General features: G+C 39.1%; 1 protein-coding gene and 1 long non-coding RNA gene across 2 annotated transcripts; one reads left to right on the top strand and one right to left on the bottom strand.

Annotated features, from left to right (window-relative positions):
* The first annotated feature begins 346 nt into the window (after window positions 1–346).
* Window positions 347–2,738, top strand: LOC113532496 (uncharacterized). Its single transcript, XR_003403349.3, has 3 exons — window positions 347–673; window positions 886–2,200; window positions 2,322–2,738. It is a non-coding gene; the product is annotated as an uncharacterized LOC113532496 (long non-coding RNA).
* Window positions 2,739–5,800: 3,062 nt separating this feature from the next.
* Window positions 5,801–14,820, bottom strand: sncaip (synuclein, alpha interacting protein). The gene is made up of 10 exons (XM_026929214.3): window positions 14,663–14,820; window positions 12,249–12,334; window positions 11,060–11,123; window positions 9,268–10,091; window positions 8,982–9,161; window positions 8,614–8,727; window positions 8,400–8,525; window positions 7,819–7,988; window positions 7,638–7,724; window positions 5,801–7,536 (listed from the first exon to the last, which is right to left on the bottom strand). The coding sequence occupies exons 2-10, from the start codon at window positions 12,303–12,305 to the stop codon at window positions 6,573–6,575; spliced, it is 2,586 nt and encodes an 861-aa protein (XP_026785015.1). The 5' UTR covers window positions 12,306–12,334; window positions 14,663–14,820; the 3' UTR covers window positions 5,801–6,572.
* Window positions 14,821–15,501: the final 681 nt, after the last annotated feature.

Here is a 15,501-nt window from a genome sequence, read left to right as displayed (position 1 = left end):
TTTGATATCAAAATATCAAGATATCAGAATTTTTTTTTTTTTTTCCTCTGATATTTTGCTTTTGCACTTTATTATGTTTGGCTATAGCCCATGTTCTGTCTACAACCCTTGTCTTGTATACAATTGCTGATTAACAATAACTAAAAAAATAATAAAAAAAAAAAAATTCTGATATCTTGATATCAAAATGGCCGCTGCACTCTGACCTTTCGATCGACACCTCATTTGACCGAATAGGAGCATTGAGGTCCTGTCCTCAGCCTTCAATAGCCAACCAGAGTCCGCTTTGTAAGGAAGTGCCTTCCCCTTTTCCTTCGTGAAAAGATCGAGCCAATTGCAACCGACTTTGTGGATGACTGGCACATCATATAGCCAATGAAATTCTGAAAAACATGACATGCCGCTTTAGTGGGAAGTTTCAGCAGTACAGCTAAGAAGTCAGTGCGCGAAAGGTGAAAAGTGTAGTTTTGTGACTGTAACTGACTTCGGGAAGGTGAATTATGGCGAAACCGAAGAGGAGAACAAAATACTCGTTCCAGGAAGTGCTGGAAGAATGTCCTCGGCGTGAAAGCGACGAGTGTGGGGATGAAGTTTCAGGAGTAAATAGTGAATCATATACTGACTCTGAGGCAGAAGCAAAGTTTGTATAGGGAGGAGGCATTACTCTCGACAAGTAAGTATCTTATTATATTATATAACAAATATTACTGTATATTCCGAGATAAATAAGCTTTAGTTTGAATTAAATTTTGTTTAAATTGCGGGAGGGAGGGGGGTGTGTGTGTGTGTGTGTGTGTGAAGTTCTATTACCCCTTTGTTTCACTGTTTGTTTTAGTTTTGTCTGGCTTTGTAAATGACTGTTATTTCTTCATTTTTCCATCAAAGGCAATTATCTGATGTAGAATCAGACATGGATTGGAAGCCGGATGCTTCTCCCCCACTCAGCAAGCGGTCACACAGAGTGGAGCAGCAGGACATCACCTCATGAGGAGAGGAGCTCCATCCCCCAACTCCCCAGAGAGCTTCTGCCAGCAGGGGAAGACCAAGAGGCAGAGGACGGTGGAGAGGGAAAGGGAGAGGCAGCAGCACTCAAGCCTGGATGTCAACAAGCACATCTGGAGAAACATGGAATGATGTTGACGTTCCAGATATAACACCACCACAGCCCACCTTCAGACCCACCGATTCATACGTACAGCTACGTACACAGTCCTGCAGCTCCTCCAACGTTTTTTTTTTTTTTTTACTGACTCTCTTTTACAGACATTAATTCAAAACACCAATGACTTTGTCTCGACTCACTACTCAACACCCACCAACTCATGGACTGATCTGACATTGCAGGACATGTTTTCATTCATGTCTATGGTCATCTACATGGGTGTAGTAAAACTCTCTGCATTAGATTACTGGCGAGGGGGTAAATTGTACAGCTTGCCGTTCCCAAAAAAAGATAATGACTGTTAAGAAATTCCTTACCATCTGCCAGTCCATTCAGCTCAGTAGCTCGGTAGATGATGCTGCTAACGAGTAAAGGAGAGGCACAGCAGCCTCTGATCGTCTTTGCAACATAAAGCCACTCTACCAGGAGATTAGGGATGCATGCAAATGGAACTATCACCCTGGCCAGAAAATTGCCATTGACGAGTGAATGGTTGCCTCCAAAGCCCGCAGTGGGCTCAAACAGTATATGAAAAATAAGCCTGTTCACTGGGGATATAAACTCTTCGTTCTGGCAGACTCCAGAAACGGTTACACGTGGGACTTTTTTTGTCTACGAGGGAAAGCTGCAGGCAAACAGTGGCAAGAGGCTCAGTTATGAGTCGGTGATGGAGCTAACTGATACACGGTTGCTGGGCACCGGATACAAGCTCTTTGTTGACAATTTTTACACAAGTCCCACCCTTTTCCGCAACCTTCTTCAGAAGAGGATCTGGGCATGCGGAACCATCCACACAAACAGAATTGGATTCCTGAAAACGAAAGTCAACAGTCTGGACTCAAACTCTCCCCGTGGCAGCATACGCTGGAACAGGAACGACTCCCTCCTCTTTGTCCAGTAGCGAGACACAAGCGACATCTTCCTGTGTTCAACACTATACACGGCACATGCGGAGGACACAGCGCAAAGCAGGGTCAAAGGTGCAGATGAGACCTGGGCATTGAAGGACATCCCAGTTCCACCACTGTGTACCAACCAGTATGTACTATAATAGTCAGCTATGTTTATGCTCTTTGAAATGTAATAATATGTGTGGTTGATATATTTATGTTTTGGTATAGTTTTCTTAATGTTGTGTTTTTTTTTTCTGTCCATTCAGGTGCATGGGTGGAGTGGACCTCTCTGACACCCTGATGGGGTACTGTAAAGTCATCCAGAAGACCCAGAAGTAGTACAAGTCGTTCTTTTATCATTTCATGGACATCGTGATTGTGAACACCTTCCTCCTCCACATAGACATTGCAAAAGGTAAAAGAGCACCAGAAGGCATTCAGAGAGACCCTTGCTGAGTAGCTGGCAGACTTGGGATCTCACTCCACAGCCAGACCCGTACCTCCTGCTCCACAGAGAGCACATCACAGGCCAGCGTAGATCAGTGGACACAGCACCACTGCTACAATGACTGGCATGTTGCCAAAAACCTGTAAAGGGTATAATTGTATGTAAATATGTTGTGTAAAAAAGTATGCAAATAGTTTCGTGTGTTTCTTCTTATATAAACTGCTTTTCCACCATAGCACTTGTTCTGACTCTTTTATATTCACAAAGATTAGTTTCAAGAAGGGGAAAAAATGCACTCTAAGGTGTTTATGACTAATAGTAAATCTGGATATGGGATATGATAGCTTTAAGTGTCACCTTTCAGTACTGCCCAAAATTATGACTGTATGTTAAAGCGTTCAAGACAAGTAGCCTTTTTATCCTAGGTATGTGTCCATGGTTACCAAGGGTCCTTTGGAGTCTCCAAAAGGAGATTTTGGAAAACGCCTGGACATACCCTTAGAAAAACATGCGTAAAAATGCACTTTCTGTGGTTGTTGTTATCAAATTTGAACTTGGATTAGGTAAGGCTTCATGCTGTGGTCCCATTGTGTTTTCCAGCTAATAGCTCCTAGTTGTAGTCATCTGCAGGCGAAAAAAAAGAAATTCAGGCGGGAAAAAAACCTTCTATTTCAATGTGTTCAAACTACTATTGCTTAATACCAGTAGCATTTACACTGATTCTGACTTCTGGGGAAAAAGTGTCACCTTTCAAAAGGGACCAAAACCATGTATGTACTCCAAATGATTCAAGAGCAGCTTTAAATTTACTTTGGGTATGCCCTGGATAGGTGTTTTAGACTAAGATTAGGAAGGAATGGTTCATATGAAAGACACTCAGGGCATTAAGAATTTGCAGTTTTTCTTAAGTATTTCTTTTTTTATTTTACCTAGCCTACTAGGTTTTATTGTTATAATTTTATTCTGGCAGTTATATATGGTGTTTTACTATCAAAAAAGCTTAAGTTGTGCTGTTTTATCTCTGTAGCAATGTTATTGTGAAGAGGTGTGAATTGCCCAGCAGGGGGCTCACACCCCTCCCCTTTCCCATCACCCTGCTCACCAGCAGCTAAACAGTCACAATACTCTACACACAGAAACCCAACAGTCCTGACTAATCTTATAACAGACTTGCGGTGATAAAACAATTCATTAATTTATACTGATTGAAAATGTCCAATAAGTCAATTTCCATTCCACCGGCAGAATGGAACACCAGTGTACTGCGAGAAACCTAACTTTTGAAAAAGCTATATTTTGGTCATTTATTTTAAAATATTATGTATTTTCATACCCATTATCTATAAACATCTGTCCCTTTTGTGCTGTGTTTTGTTGTTCCAATTCATCTGGAAGCTTAGAGCATTTTTTAAATATATATTTTTTCAGTGACGGCAGTTTGTTTGCATTTAATTTGGTCTTTTAATATTTGATTTAGGAAAGTTGAGTGAAATTTTTTAAATCATCATGTTTACTACAATAATTTTTTACCCACTCTCCTGAAGTGTGCCAAAAATCCTGGAGCTGACTGTAAGAACAGTAATAACTGTCATCTGTCTTGCACAATTTCTTAGGGCAAGCAGTATGAGAGCAGGTCAGAGGGCACGTTTCCAAAGACAGGAATCACCACTTAACATGTCCACTCAGTGCTCTGACTGACAGAAAGTTACAGAAGTGACATATTGCTGTAGTTTCTCTTCCCTGCTAGTTTTACGTAGTATCTAATTTTCCACCCTCATTTAATACATCAAATGTTTCATTCTTGCCTGTGTAGATTATGTATTTCTATACAAAATACAATTTTATTTATACTAATTATTAGCTAAATGGAATCCATTTTGTATAGTGAGTAAGAGTTATATTTACTCGTAAAGGTAATATTCATTCAGAAAATATGTTCCAACATTTTTAGAATTCTATTTATATAAATGAGAACCTTTGCTTTTTTTCTTCTTCTTCTTCATTTGTCACTAATTGTCCAAACACATAAACATTATGACTTGTTTGACTGGGTATAGTCATAATTATGTCTAGAATATTCATTTAAGTTCTTTCTCTGTGTTTAATAGTAGCAATGCTATACAGCAATGCTTCCCTCTTCTGGCCTAATACAGCACTATCGCCATTAATTTAAAGAGCTCCTTAGACACAATACACAGAAATCAATTAAACAAAAACAAACATTCAGTACAGATGTCAATTTGACATGCATCAGGATAACGTAAGAGCAAAGTTATGACGTTCTGTGGTCTAAGTACTGTGAGTAATGCTTTCTGCTTTAGTCATTATAATTTACTAATTTTAGGCATTTAGTCATTAAATTATTTATAAATAGTTATTAAAAATAATTACAAATTATTGTACATACTATTAAAAAGCCTTGGCACTATTTCATTCACAGCCTTATTCAAACCAGGAGGCAAAAATGACTTGGTATAATTAGGTTTCTTTTTAAAGGTTGCATATATTAGTATCCATCATTGCTGTCATTACATCAATTAATGCTGTTGAAGTGTGAAAAATTGTCACAGGGCTGGCCGAAACCTTTTCCCATCCTTCACCAGGAGAACATTCCACCCGGCCTTTTTTTCCACTGGCATTAACTGCTGTCATCCCAGAAACAACAGAGCCCAGTGGTGTCAATTATATTTGATTGACTGAGTAAAGCGCACACAAATAAGCCAAAACAATGGACACAAAAATCTATATATGACTCCTCCTGTCAAATCAAGCAGTTGTCTCTTCCATTTTCATGCTACACAACAGGCTGTCGGCCCCGTGCCTAAACGTTCCCCTCACAGCCCCACACCATCACCAATTAAACTGCCTGCCTCCTCAAAGGTGCCGAATGACTCCCTTGGATATTGCCTCAAACTGTTGTCCAATGAACGAGGGCTAATTCATCAGCTTAACTTCACTTACAAAAACACAACCTCCCCAGGTATTGGTTTTTATAAAAAATGAGAAGCTTTTCTCATTGGAGGGGAACATAAAGCTGGCGCTTTGTAGTGTATAGTTTGTGAATGAAAACAAGGCACTTCTGAAACGCCTGTAGTACTTTATACTAAAATAATCTTTGAGAAATTCTCATCATAGACACTGACTCTCTATTTATTACTTAGTACATAATATTAGCTGAGATGAGATAATGCCTAGATGTGTGTAAAGGAGCAAATATATACATATATATATATATATTTTTTTTTTTAAAAAAGGCCATCAATTTACATCATATTTTAAAACTGTGAAGGCACACGGTTAACAGTTAAATGCATTTATTTCTCATCTTAGGATTACATTAGTTGCAATAATGTTTTTTTCTTTCAAACATGATATTTAAATTATAATTCATAAATATGGTTTAATGGAAAAAGATACAGATAAAACATAGAATTAATTATGACAAAATTAAATTGTGATTGTTCAAAATCAGGAAACGTTTTTCAGCAATGTAGCATGTAGAACTTTCAGTATCTAATACTGTCCACTCTAGAAAGGTTTCAGGAATGTGATGCAGTACTGTTCTGAATGAAATGTAGTGGTCATAAATATTCATTGTCATTTCCTAACACTAAGACCTAATAGAAAGTCATTAAACTATTACTTCTATAGTTTGCATTGCAATTGGGTTTAAAAACACAACTGTGAGCAAGGAATGCTTTTTTTTCTCACTAAGTAACATACGTAAACATTGTAAAATGAGATCATGATTGTACAAAATCACAGTGATGTTAAATAATACTTTTAACAACTCCACTTATCTATTTGTATGGAGAATGCACGTGAAGCCATGTGTTATACATATATACAGTGACTGATGATAAAAAAAAAATTATTTGTGTTAGGTTGCAAAAAATTGCATTTCCACAAGTGTTGGATTTCTAAATGTTTGCTTTAAAGTGTTTTGGCTGGTCATTCATGTTGTTTCAACCTCAGTTACCACTAATCTGAAAACACTCAAGGTTTGACTACATTTTTTAAGAAAAATAGGGCACTGCAATGCTCTCACAGCACGCTTGTAGAAAGGCACTTAAACAGCGCTGGTCTTAGTTTTGCATTTTGACAGACCCCCTGGACTGGCCTTAGCATCCGATCTTTTCCCAGATGGACTCTGTGCTGAACTTGACAGTGAGTGTTTACCAACAGATGTTCCTTGAGCATTATTGTTGTTGCCATTCTGGTTTCCACTTAACGTTTCCATAATGGAGCGAAATGTTCCAAAGGGTCGTTTCCCTGATTCTGAAGTCTTTTCTTTACCAGAAGCTACTTTAACCTCCCCTGCTTGACCAGCCTTTTGGACAACTGGTGCTTCTTCAAAAGTCACTCTGAGTTTAAGGTTTTGTGAGGTTTTCCTACGAGAGGATGGTGATTTAAGAGCACTCTTTGGACTTGTGACTTTTTGCCCATTGTTAAATTCAGTCAGTTCCCCTGAAAAGTCTGTTTTTGTTTCATGATCAAGATCACTGTTGTCTGATGTTGGAGAGGGATTGTATCCATCCATGGACTTGGAAGTCCTGAGTGCAAATGAGAACTTGCGCTCAGCAGCTGAGGTATGCTTCTTATTGGTTAACTGTACTGGTTCCTCACTCTCTGATATGGGAAGCTGGCTTGGCCTTTCTGGTCTGGAGGTCCCTGTGGGCTGCTTAGACTCATCAGGGGGATACGAGTCTGTGTCTGATTCACTAAGGGAACGCTGCATGATCTGCCTAAGACGAGCTAGTTTCAGCTCCCGCCTTTCCACCATACCTGGTCTCCGTAATGGGCCTATGCCCAGCCCCATCCCTGAGTCTGTGCCACTGGCGCCCTCTACTGCCTCCTCTTGGAACGCCTTCTCCCTGGTGCCCATTCTTTCAGCAATGTCTTTTCCCAAGATCTTGCGCAGGACTGACTCAGAATCCACATGCCTCTGCCTCAACACCCACTGCCCATCACCAGGGGTAACCTCCGCAGTAAGTGTCATCTCAGGCCAGGTCTCAGCTGGAGGAATAAGCAAACTAATAGAGAAGTGAATAAGATGACCTCATTATATGTAAATACACATGTTCTTTACAATGAGACAAAAGTCTTATTATACAGTGAAGAGAAAAGAGCAAACCTGGGTGATCGTGGTCTTCCATTGGGATCCTGGGACTGCAATAGCAGCTGCATTTGACTCTGGAGTGCTATTCTTGCTGTAGTCTGTCTGCAAAAGGATATGTAGTGAACAGTGAATTTGTTGAGGACCTTCTGTTTATCTTTGAGTAAAATTTTTTAAAATACTTTTGCAGCCTGCTTACTCATGGAGTTGCTTGGTAAGCTTGACCACCTGTGAAGCCAAAGACATGCAGGTCTCCACAACCACCAGGTAGCGTGCACAGGTGGTATGACCTTGTCGCTCAGCACACTGAGATGGCCTCTCACCTTGCTGGTTCTGAACGGTGACATTTGAGCCATATTCCACCAGCGTCTTAGGGAAAGATACAGTATTAAAGGTGAAAATTCTAAATAATTTAAATGACTACAAGTATGTAGCATAGTTAATTTTAACAAATACACATTTAAGTTCAGTGCAATCCCCTATGTGCACTATGGAATCTAAATTCTGCTCTGTGGCTGACGAAAAACTTAAGTCCTAAAAAAGTCTTCTGGTCATTGTGATATTGTGCCTTATGTTTTTCCACACTTCCCCTCCCTGCTGACTAGTGAAAAGAAGAGGAAATTATTGGCCAGTCTGCACAAACAGGAAAGCAGGAGGGAGGCCTGTGTCCTGTTTCCAATTTCACTGTCCCACTGAAAAGATACTTTGCTAAACATCATTTTTAAAAAGATTTTGTTAAGAATTCCGTAACTGTACAAAAACACCAAACCAGAGTTTTACCTGAAGGCAGCCGAGATGACCATACTGAGCAGCAACATGCACTGCGCTGTTCCCATTCTGATCCACTTCATCCAGTGAGATAGCTTGTTCTTGCATAAATTGTAGTAGCCACAACAAGATCCTTTCCTGAAGCAAAGAGTCAGCTCAAATGCATAAGTGATCAATCTAGAAAACAAAAAACTTGACTGGTCTTATTCATTTATTTAGTCTTTACCTGACCATATTGTGCTGCATAGTGGATAAGACTTGGGTAGTCCCGTGTGCAGCTAAGTTCGGCGATGGCTTCCGTCTCACTCACCATCCAGCGCACACACTCCAGGTGACCATTCTGTTCAGAAATACAAAATAACCCACAACTTACATATTTTCATTTCTGCATTAAAATAAAACACTTTTTATTTTAAATATTTGTTTATCAAAAATATCTGAAAAAAGAAGCACAACACCTGTATCATCTAAGGGACAGATTTAAGTAAACACAATTAAGCTCACAAATGGAAAATAATTTAGCCTGTAACCAAGCAAATGTTTTACAATGAAGATTGCAGAAATCCCTCCAAGAACATAAACCACTGAGCTCACCCTGACACCCAAACCAGCAGGAGTAAGCTGCTGGTTGTTGCGTTCATTGAGACAGTCCTCTCCCATGAGGGAAGTCAGGTGCTGCAGGCAGTCTGCATGTCCATGTGCAGCAGAGATATGAAGAAGGTTGTTTCTGTCCTCATCTCGAATGAGTTCCAGGTTCTCAGTTGCAAAATGAGGCTGAGGAGGGAAAAAGATTACATCAGATTTATCATTTCTTATCACAAATAAATAAAATCAACATTTCAACTTTTTTAGAGGACTCATTAGAAAACTCATTACTCACCAACAGTGAGATCTGGCCCTCCCGCACAACGTTGATTATATTGTGAGACTTTTTAGTTTCTTCATCACATTCTCCAAATGCTTTCGGACTGCTCCAAGGCTTGCTGTTGTCTAGCCTTCCCACTGAACCTCCCTGAACATGGAACAAAGGCTGACTGACAGAAGTGTCCGAGCCAGCCTTGTGGGTTGGTGTATCTGGAAAAGGTCTGCCTGATAATAGCTTGTCTGCTTCAGATATAGATCGGTGCAGGGAGCCTGGCGAGTGGTCATATCCAACTGTTTGTGCCCTGAGATAGTCTGGATCCATAGACTTTGACTTTCTCATGTCTGACCAGTTAACGGGTGGGAGTACACAAAACTGTGTACCACTGCTCAGGTTCTCAGCATGAGCGAGAGATGACGCCTTGAGGCCTACACATCTATCAGTGGCACTACTCCCTGAGGTCCGCTTCTCGGAGGCTGCTCTGGGCAGGGTGGCCATTTGTTGGCTGGATTTAATGTAAGGCACGTCTAGTATCTCATCCATGTCCAAGTCATAATGCTCCAGTTCCCCAAAAAGTGCTCCATTACCAATACTTTTGCACTTGAGTGCCTGAACATCACATGGACTCACACTTGCTTGGAGCCCTTTAGGGGAATCGTTTCCTTCTACATTTTGCCCAGGACTCTTACTGTCAGCCTCAGTGTCCAAAACCTCTGGTTGATGCTTAAGTGGTGAGACCCTTTTAACAGGTCTGAATTTGCTGTACACATCAGCAATTCCAGTGGGTTTGATTCCACTTCCACTGTGTGAGGAGGCACTTCGACTCCAGTTGATACCAGGAGCTGAAAGAGTACAGTGAATGTATAGTCAAGCAGGTGTGAATTTGCAAATGGATTAAGCAAAAACTACATTTTATCAGACCTACTATTATGTTATATGATATAAATATTTTATATCTACAGTAGGGGAAAGTAAGTATTCGGACACCTTCTTTTTTATTTAATATACTTCCAGTGCATATATCCACCTCAGATTTACACAAATAATGTTTTTTGACTTTGTACTTAGAAATATAAAAGCATAATAAAATATATTTTAAAGAAAAAATGAAATTGAAAGCAGGAGGGGTAGTATTTTGACACCACAAATGACCAAAATTAGTACTTTGTTTCAAAGCTGCTGACGGCAATCATTGATTCTAGATGTCTATGGTAAGACATAATTAACTTTTTGAAGCATTGTGGTTCAATTTTGGCAAATTCCTCTTGCCAAATTGTCTTCAATTCCCCAAGGTTACGATGGTCTTTCTAATGGACTCGCAGTTTCGAAATCCTCCATACATTTTTAGCAGGATTCCTGCGAGGAGATTGGCTAGGCCATGCAAGGCTTTACTGAGTTATTTTGGCTGTGTGTTTGGTGTTGTTGTGTTGTTGAAACATCCATTTTCTCCCCAGTTTCAGTTTCTTGGATGACAAGATTAAATTCTTCCCTAGTAAGTCCCAACATTACTCCATTCATGTGTCCTTTGATGACATGTGATGCCCCAGTACTGTTTGTAGAGAAGCAGCCCCATATCATGGAATATTTAAGGTCTTTGCTTGGCTCTGTAGATTTTTCCAGTTGAGATCACCTTGATTATCAAAAATCTTCTCCCAAGCAATGGCAACTTCTTTTATAATGACACCAGACACAATTTGCCAGAGAACATTTTTTTGCAACAGTTATATCTAGAACATGGTTTATCTTTATGTAAATTTTACCTGGCTTAGATTATATTCATAATATATTCAGAAACCTGCTATAGACATACCTTGTCTCTCCTCTGCTTGTCCATCATTTCTCCGGCAAAGATCTGGGATGCTCTTCGATGTGTACTACAACAGACACCAAAGCAATTAACAACTTGTGCATAAACCATAGTTAAACATAGTTAAGCAATAACATACAAGCAAGAGTGGTGTTCTACTGGAGATTCGGCCGTAGGTACTCACAGCCGTGCTGATATTCAGTACAACAGTACAACTGCAAGTGTGATATTGCTTTTATACAACAGTTCTAAACAAGAAATAAATATTGAGTAACTGACATTTCAGACACAATATGGCCAAATATTTTGTTTATCTTTGAATATAGTTCCCAAAGAAGCCACAGCTGGATGTTGCCATGCAAAGCACAGACGGACTGACAGCCAAAGTAAGTGTAGTAATGGCTTCAATGTGATAAACTATAGCTAGAACATCACACAGACAGGCGGAGTGATACCAACAATGTTATACTAAATACAGCACTCTTAGAACGGGCTTGACCAATCAAATTAGTGGACCAGAACCAACTGTTGTATAAATTTCTGTAATTAACCTTCATTGTACGTCTAGAGCGCATCGGTATAAGAGTCTACTCCATAATTATTTTCATACTTCTCGAAAATTAGCAGAAATAAAAACCATAACGTATGTAATGTGAGCTTAAATATATGGGTACATTGTATAGCTATATTTTAACACCATCTTTTTTTTCTTTTAAACATATCATATTTTTCCTAAGTAATGCAACTTTTTCTGCAAAACACTTTTTTAAATGATCGGCATTCCCATGAGTAATATTTGGTGAACTTCCCCTGGAGAGAAATTTGTCTAGGCTCACTAGGCCCAGCTACATATTTTTACATAATTTTACATATAACATCTATATTTTGTCTAATAGATTCTATTCTATTTTACTTTTCTATTTTATTCATTATATTCTGCTTTTACTATATTCAGCTTTTATTATATTCTGTTTTATTTATCACTGTTGCACTGTGACATGAGGTACTAAGGAAAAACATTTCACTACATTAATACATCACATGTATGTAATGTATGTGACAAATAAAGAACCTTGAACCTATTAACTAGCTGTTTTAAAATACTGTAGGTGAATAATTATTATACAATAATCACAATCAGTACAATATAATCAACACAATATTCTTATTGTATCACAATTTATTTACTTACAGCTAAATCATCAGTGAAATCAATCTCATCTAGGTCCAAATACTCAGGAGCATCCATTTTCTGTCAGCATTATGTCTCAGGTAGCCCTGGTAAAAAGATATGAAAGACAACATAAACAGAATGACTTCTTACAGAAGACAGGATTTTTCAAGAAGAAAGCGACAGTCAGAAAAAAATAAAAATAAAAAAACAGATGGTCATTATGTGTATGTAATTACCAAAACTCAGAATAAAGGTTTGTTTTAGATTGGAAGCATTTGATTTACAATCAGCAGTATTGATAAATGACTTTATCCCTGACGAGTAAGCCATTAGTCAACACATGCATGTACAACTGGAGCACATTACACACTTTTTTTTCTGAATGACTAACTGATCTGAACATTGTTGATCTGAGTACAAGTCATCTAGTTCAGGGGTTCTCAAGCTTTTCCCAGCCAGAAACCCTTTAACTGTAAAATATTTTCCACAGACTCCTCAGTACTGTTTTATAAACATAATCCAACTACAGTCCATATATTTGGACATCGAAAAAGTTATTGTTTTTTAGCTGTCTAACACAGTATATTGGAAATGTAATAATGAAAATTATTACAGGTGAACGATGTAGGAATTACAGCACCGTGGCCCCCCCATTCACAGGACCAAAAGTAAATGGACAAACATCATCATAAATTAAGTTGTCGTTTTTTTAATACTTGGTTTCAAATCCTTAGCAGTCAATGACTGCCTGAATTCCGTAAAACCACAGACTTCACCGAACGCTGGGTTTCTTCCCTGGTGATGCAATGTCAGGCCTTTACTGCAGCTGTCTTCAGTTCCTGCTTGGTCTTTGGGGCATTTGGTCTAGTGAAATGCATGCTCAATGTGATTCAGGTCCAGTGATTGAATTGGGCATTGCAGAACAATCCACTTCTTTGCCTTAAAAAGTCTTGGACTGCTTTTGAAGTTTGCATCGGGTCATTATCCTGCCCACTGACTGAATCTGAGCAGATTATATAGCCTTAAACACTTCGGAATACATCCTGCTGCTTTTGTTAGCAGCCACATCATCAATAAATACATGGGTATCAGCTCCACTGGCAGCCATACATGCCCATGCCATAAGATGAGATGGTATGCTTCAGATCATGAGCAGCTCCTTCCACTTCTCCATACACTTTTCTTTCCATCATTCTAGTAGAAGTTGATCTTTGTCTCATCTGTCCAGAGTGTTGTTCCACAGCTGTTTTTTTTTTTTTTTTTTTTAGATGTTTTTGGCAAACTCTAATCTGGTCTTCCTGTTTTTGAGGCTTACCATCTTGCAGTAAACCGTCTGTATTTACTCAGGTGAACTCTTCTCTTGATTGCTGACTTTGACACAGATACGCCTACCTCCTGGATGGTGTTTGTGATCTGGGCAACTGTTGTGAAGGTGTTTTTCTTCACCAGAGGAAAAAAAAAATGATGTTTTCTGTCATTCACAGCATTCTTCTGTTCCTGAGCTCACCAGTGCATTCTTTCTTTTGAAGAAAGTACCAGACAGTTGATTTGACCACACCTAATGTTGTTTGAATATTTCAGTGTAATGATGGCTTGCCTCACTGGAAGTCACAGCTCTTTGGACTTCATACTGAGAGACAGATTGAAAATGCAAATGCCACATCTGAAATCAACTGTAGACCTTCTATCTGCTTACATGTACAAGTAAAACAATGAGGTGAACTCACACACCTGACCATTGGTCCCGTAGAAAGTGGGGAAAGTAGTAATTTTGCTTGGTATATAGATGGTTAATTTGTTATCTATAATAATTCTTTTAAAATGTGGCACGTGCTGTTCAGGTGATAGTTTATATGTGCGCCTACAGTTTATTACTTGAGTGTATTTAATGCAATATGACCAACAGGCCATGGACAGCATGCAGATGATAACTGCACACATGTTCTGAACACAAAAGCCACACATGTGGATAGATTTCTGTTCAGACAGGATGCTGCTGAACCCGGTCTAAACCTGACCCGCTGTATTAGTGCCCTTCGCAGAGAACTAGCGACGTAAGCACCTAGCCACGCTAGCTAGCTATCTCGCGCTGTAAAGCTAATTTACAAACATACACGAACAAAGTTATGAGGCGCAAACGCTTCCATTATATGACTTCACAAAAAAGGCAGCGTGTTTATGAGCAATGTCTCCACTCGAACAGTAAACATTTCAGCAGCGAAGGACAACATAACAGAAAAACATCTGTCTGTCCCGTGCCAAGCTGCTTTTCCTATTGTTTGTGGGAATGATTAGCTTAGCCAGTTAGCTTAGCGGAGGGCTGGTCCACTGGAATCGCCTGTAAACGGGCGGTAGCTCTTTCTATTCCCTTCGTCGACACCGGTTTCATTAACCTTCTGCTCCTCGAATAATAATCCAACAGCCAGAAATACCTTGTAGACCAAAGTTGTGCCTTGCTTTCCCGTGGTCTTACAGCTGTTCCCTCAGAACCACTTCACAAGCCGCACAAGAATTTGACATGGGTTGACGCTTAAATTGTCTCCTGCTGTAGATTTAGTGCACTATGTAGTGCGGATAAGCCATTATTTCATGTCCTAAGTAGTGTTCTAAGGCAGGAAGTGGGGTGTTATTTGGAATTCGGCCATGGAGAACAGGAGGCGCACCGTTATTCCTGGTTATTCCAAGGAAAGCGGATTTACACGCAGGACACCGTTACTGGGCCACATCACAGCACCAGACTCACCGACACATCCTGCTCTTTAAGCCATGTCCAAAAAGACTTCAGCTTTCAAAGTAAACACATGTATTTAAGGAAGTATATCTTCTTTTCCAGGCTGTCGTGCAAATCGGCATGGAAAATGTATTTGTGAAAGATTTTTAAAGCTGATTTTTACTGACTATAATGGCTTTAGATCTCAATAAAGCCTATTAGTCTAAAGAATAGTTATACTTTTTTTGAAGAAAAAAAAAAAATAGAAATTATAATAACTAGGCACATTTCTGCTCTCCTGCATGTTTTAGATGCAGTGAACCCAAGCATACGATGTAAATAAATATATAGCCTATATATTTATATTTATATAAATTATTATATTTTATACCTAATGCATAATTCACAAGTTCATTCATAATGCAGAATGTACAAAGTAAATTGGTAATCATTTAAAAAGTCAGTACTGGTTGTGCAAAAGCTTTGTCACTGTTGTACAATACTGCACTCTAGTGGGTTTTTTTGTGAAGTGTCCTTTAGAAAAAATATGCAGCTTTTCTT

The sequence above is a fragment of the Pangasianodon hypophthalmus genome, chromosome 8 (genome assembly GCF_027358585.1).
Source record: "Pangasianodon hypophthalmus isolate fPanHyp1 chromosome 8, fPanHyp1.pri, whole genome shotgun sequence".
NCBI classification, from domain to species: Eukaryota; Metazoa; Chordata; class Actinopteri; order Siluriformes; family Pangasiidae; genus Pangasianodon; species Pangasianodon hypophthalmus.
Note: the sequence above shows the minus strand (reverse complement) of the source record. Positions and strands in the feature narration are given on the sequence as shown.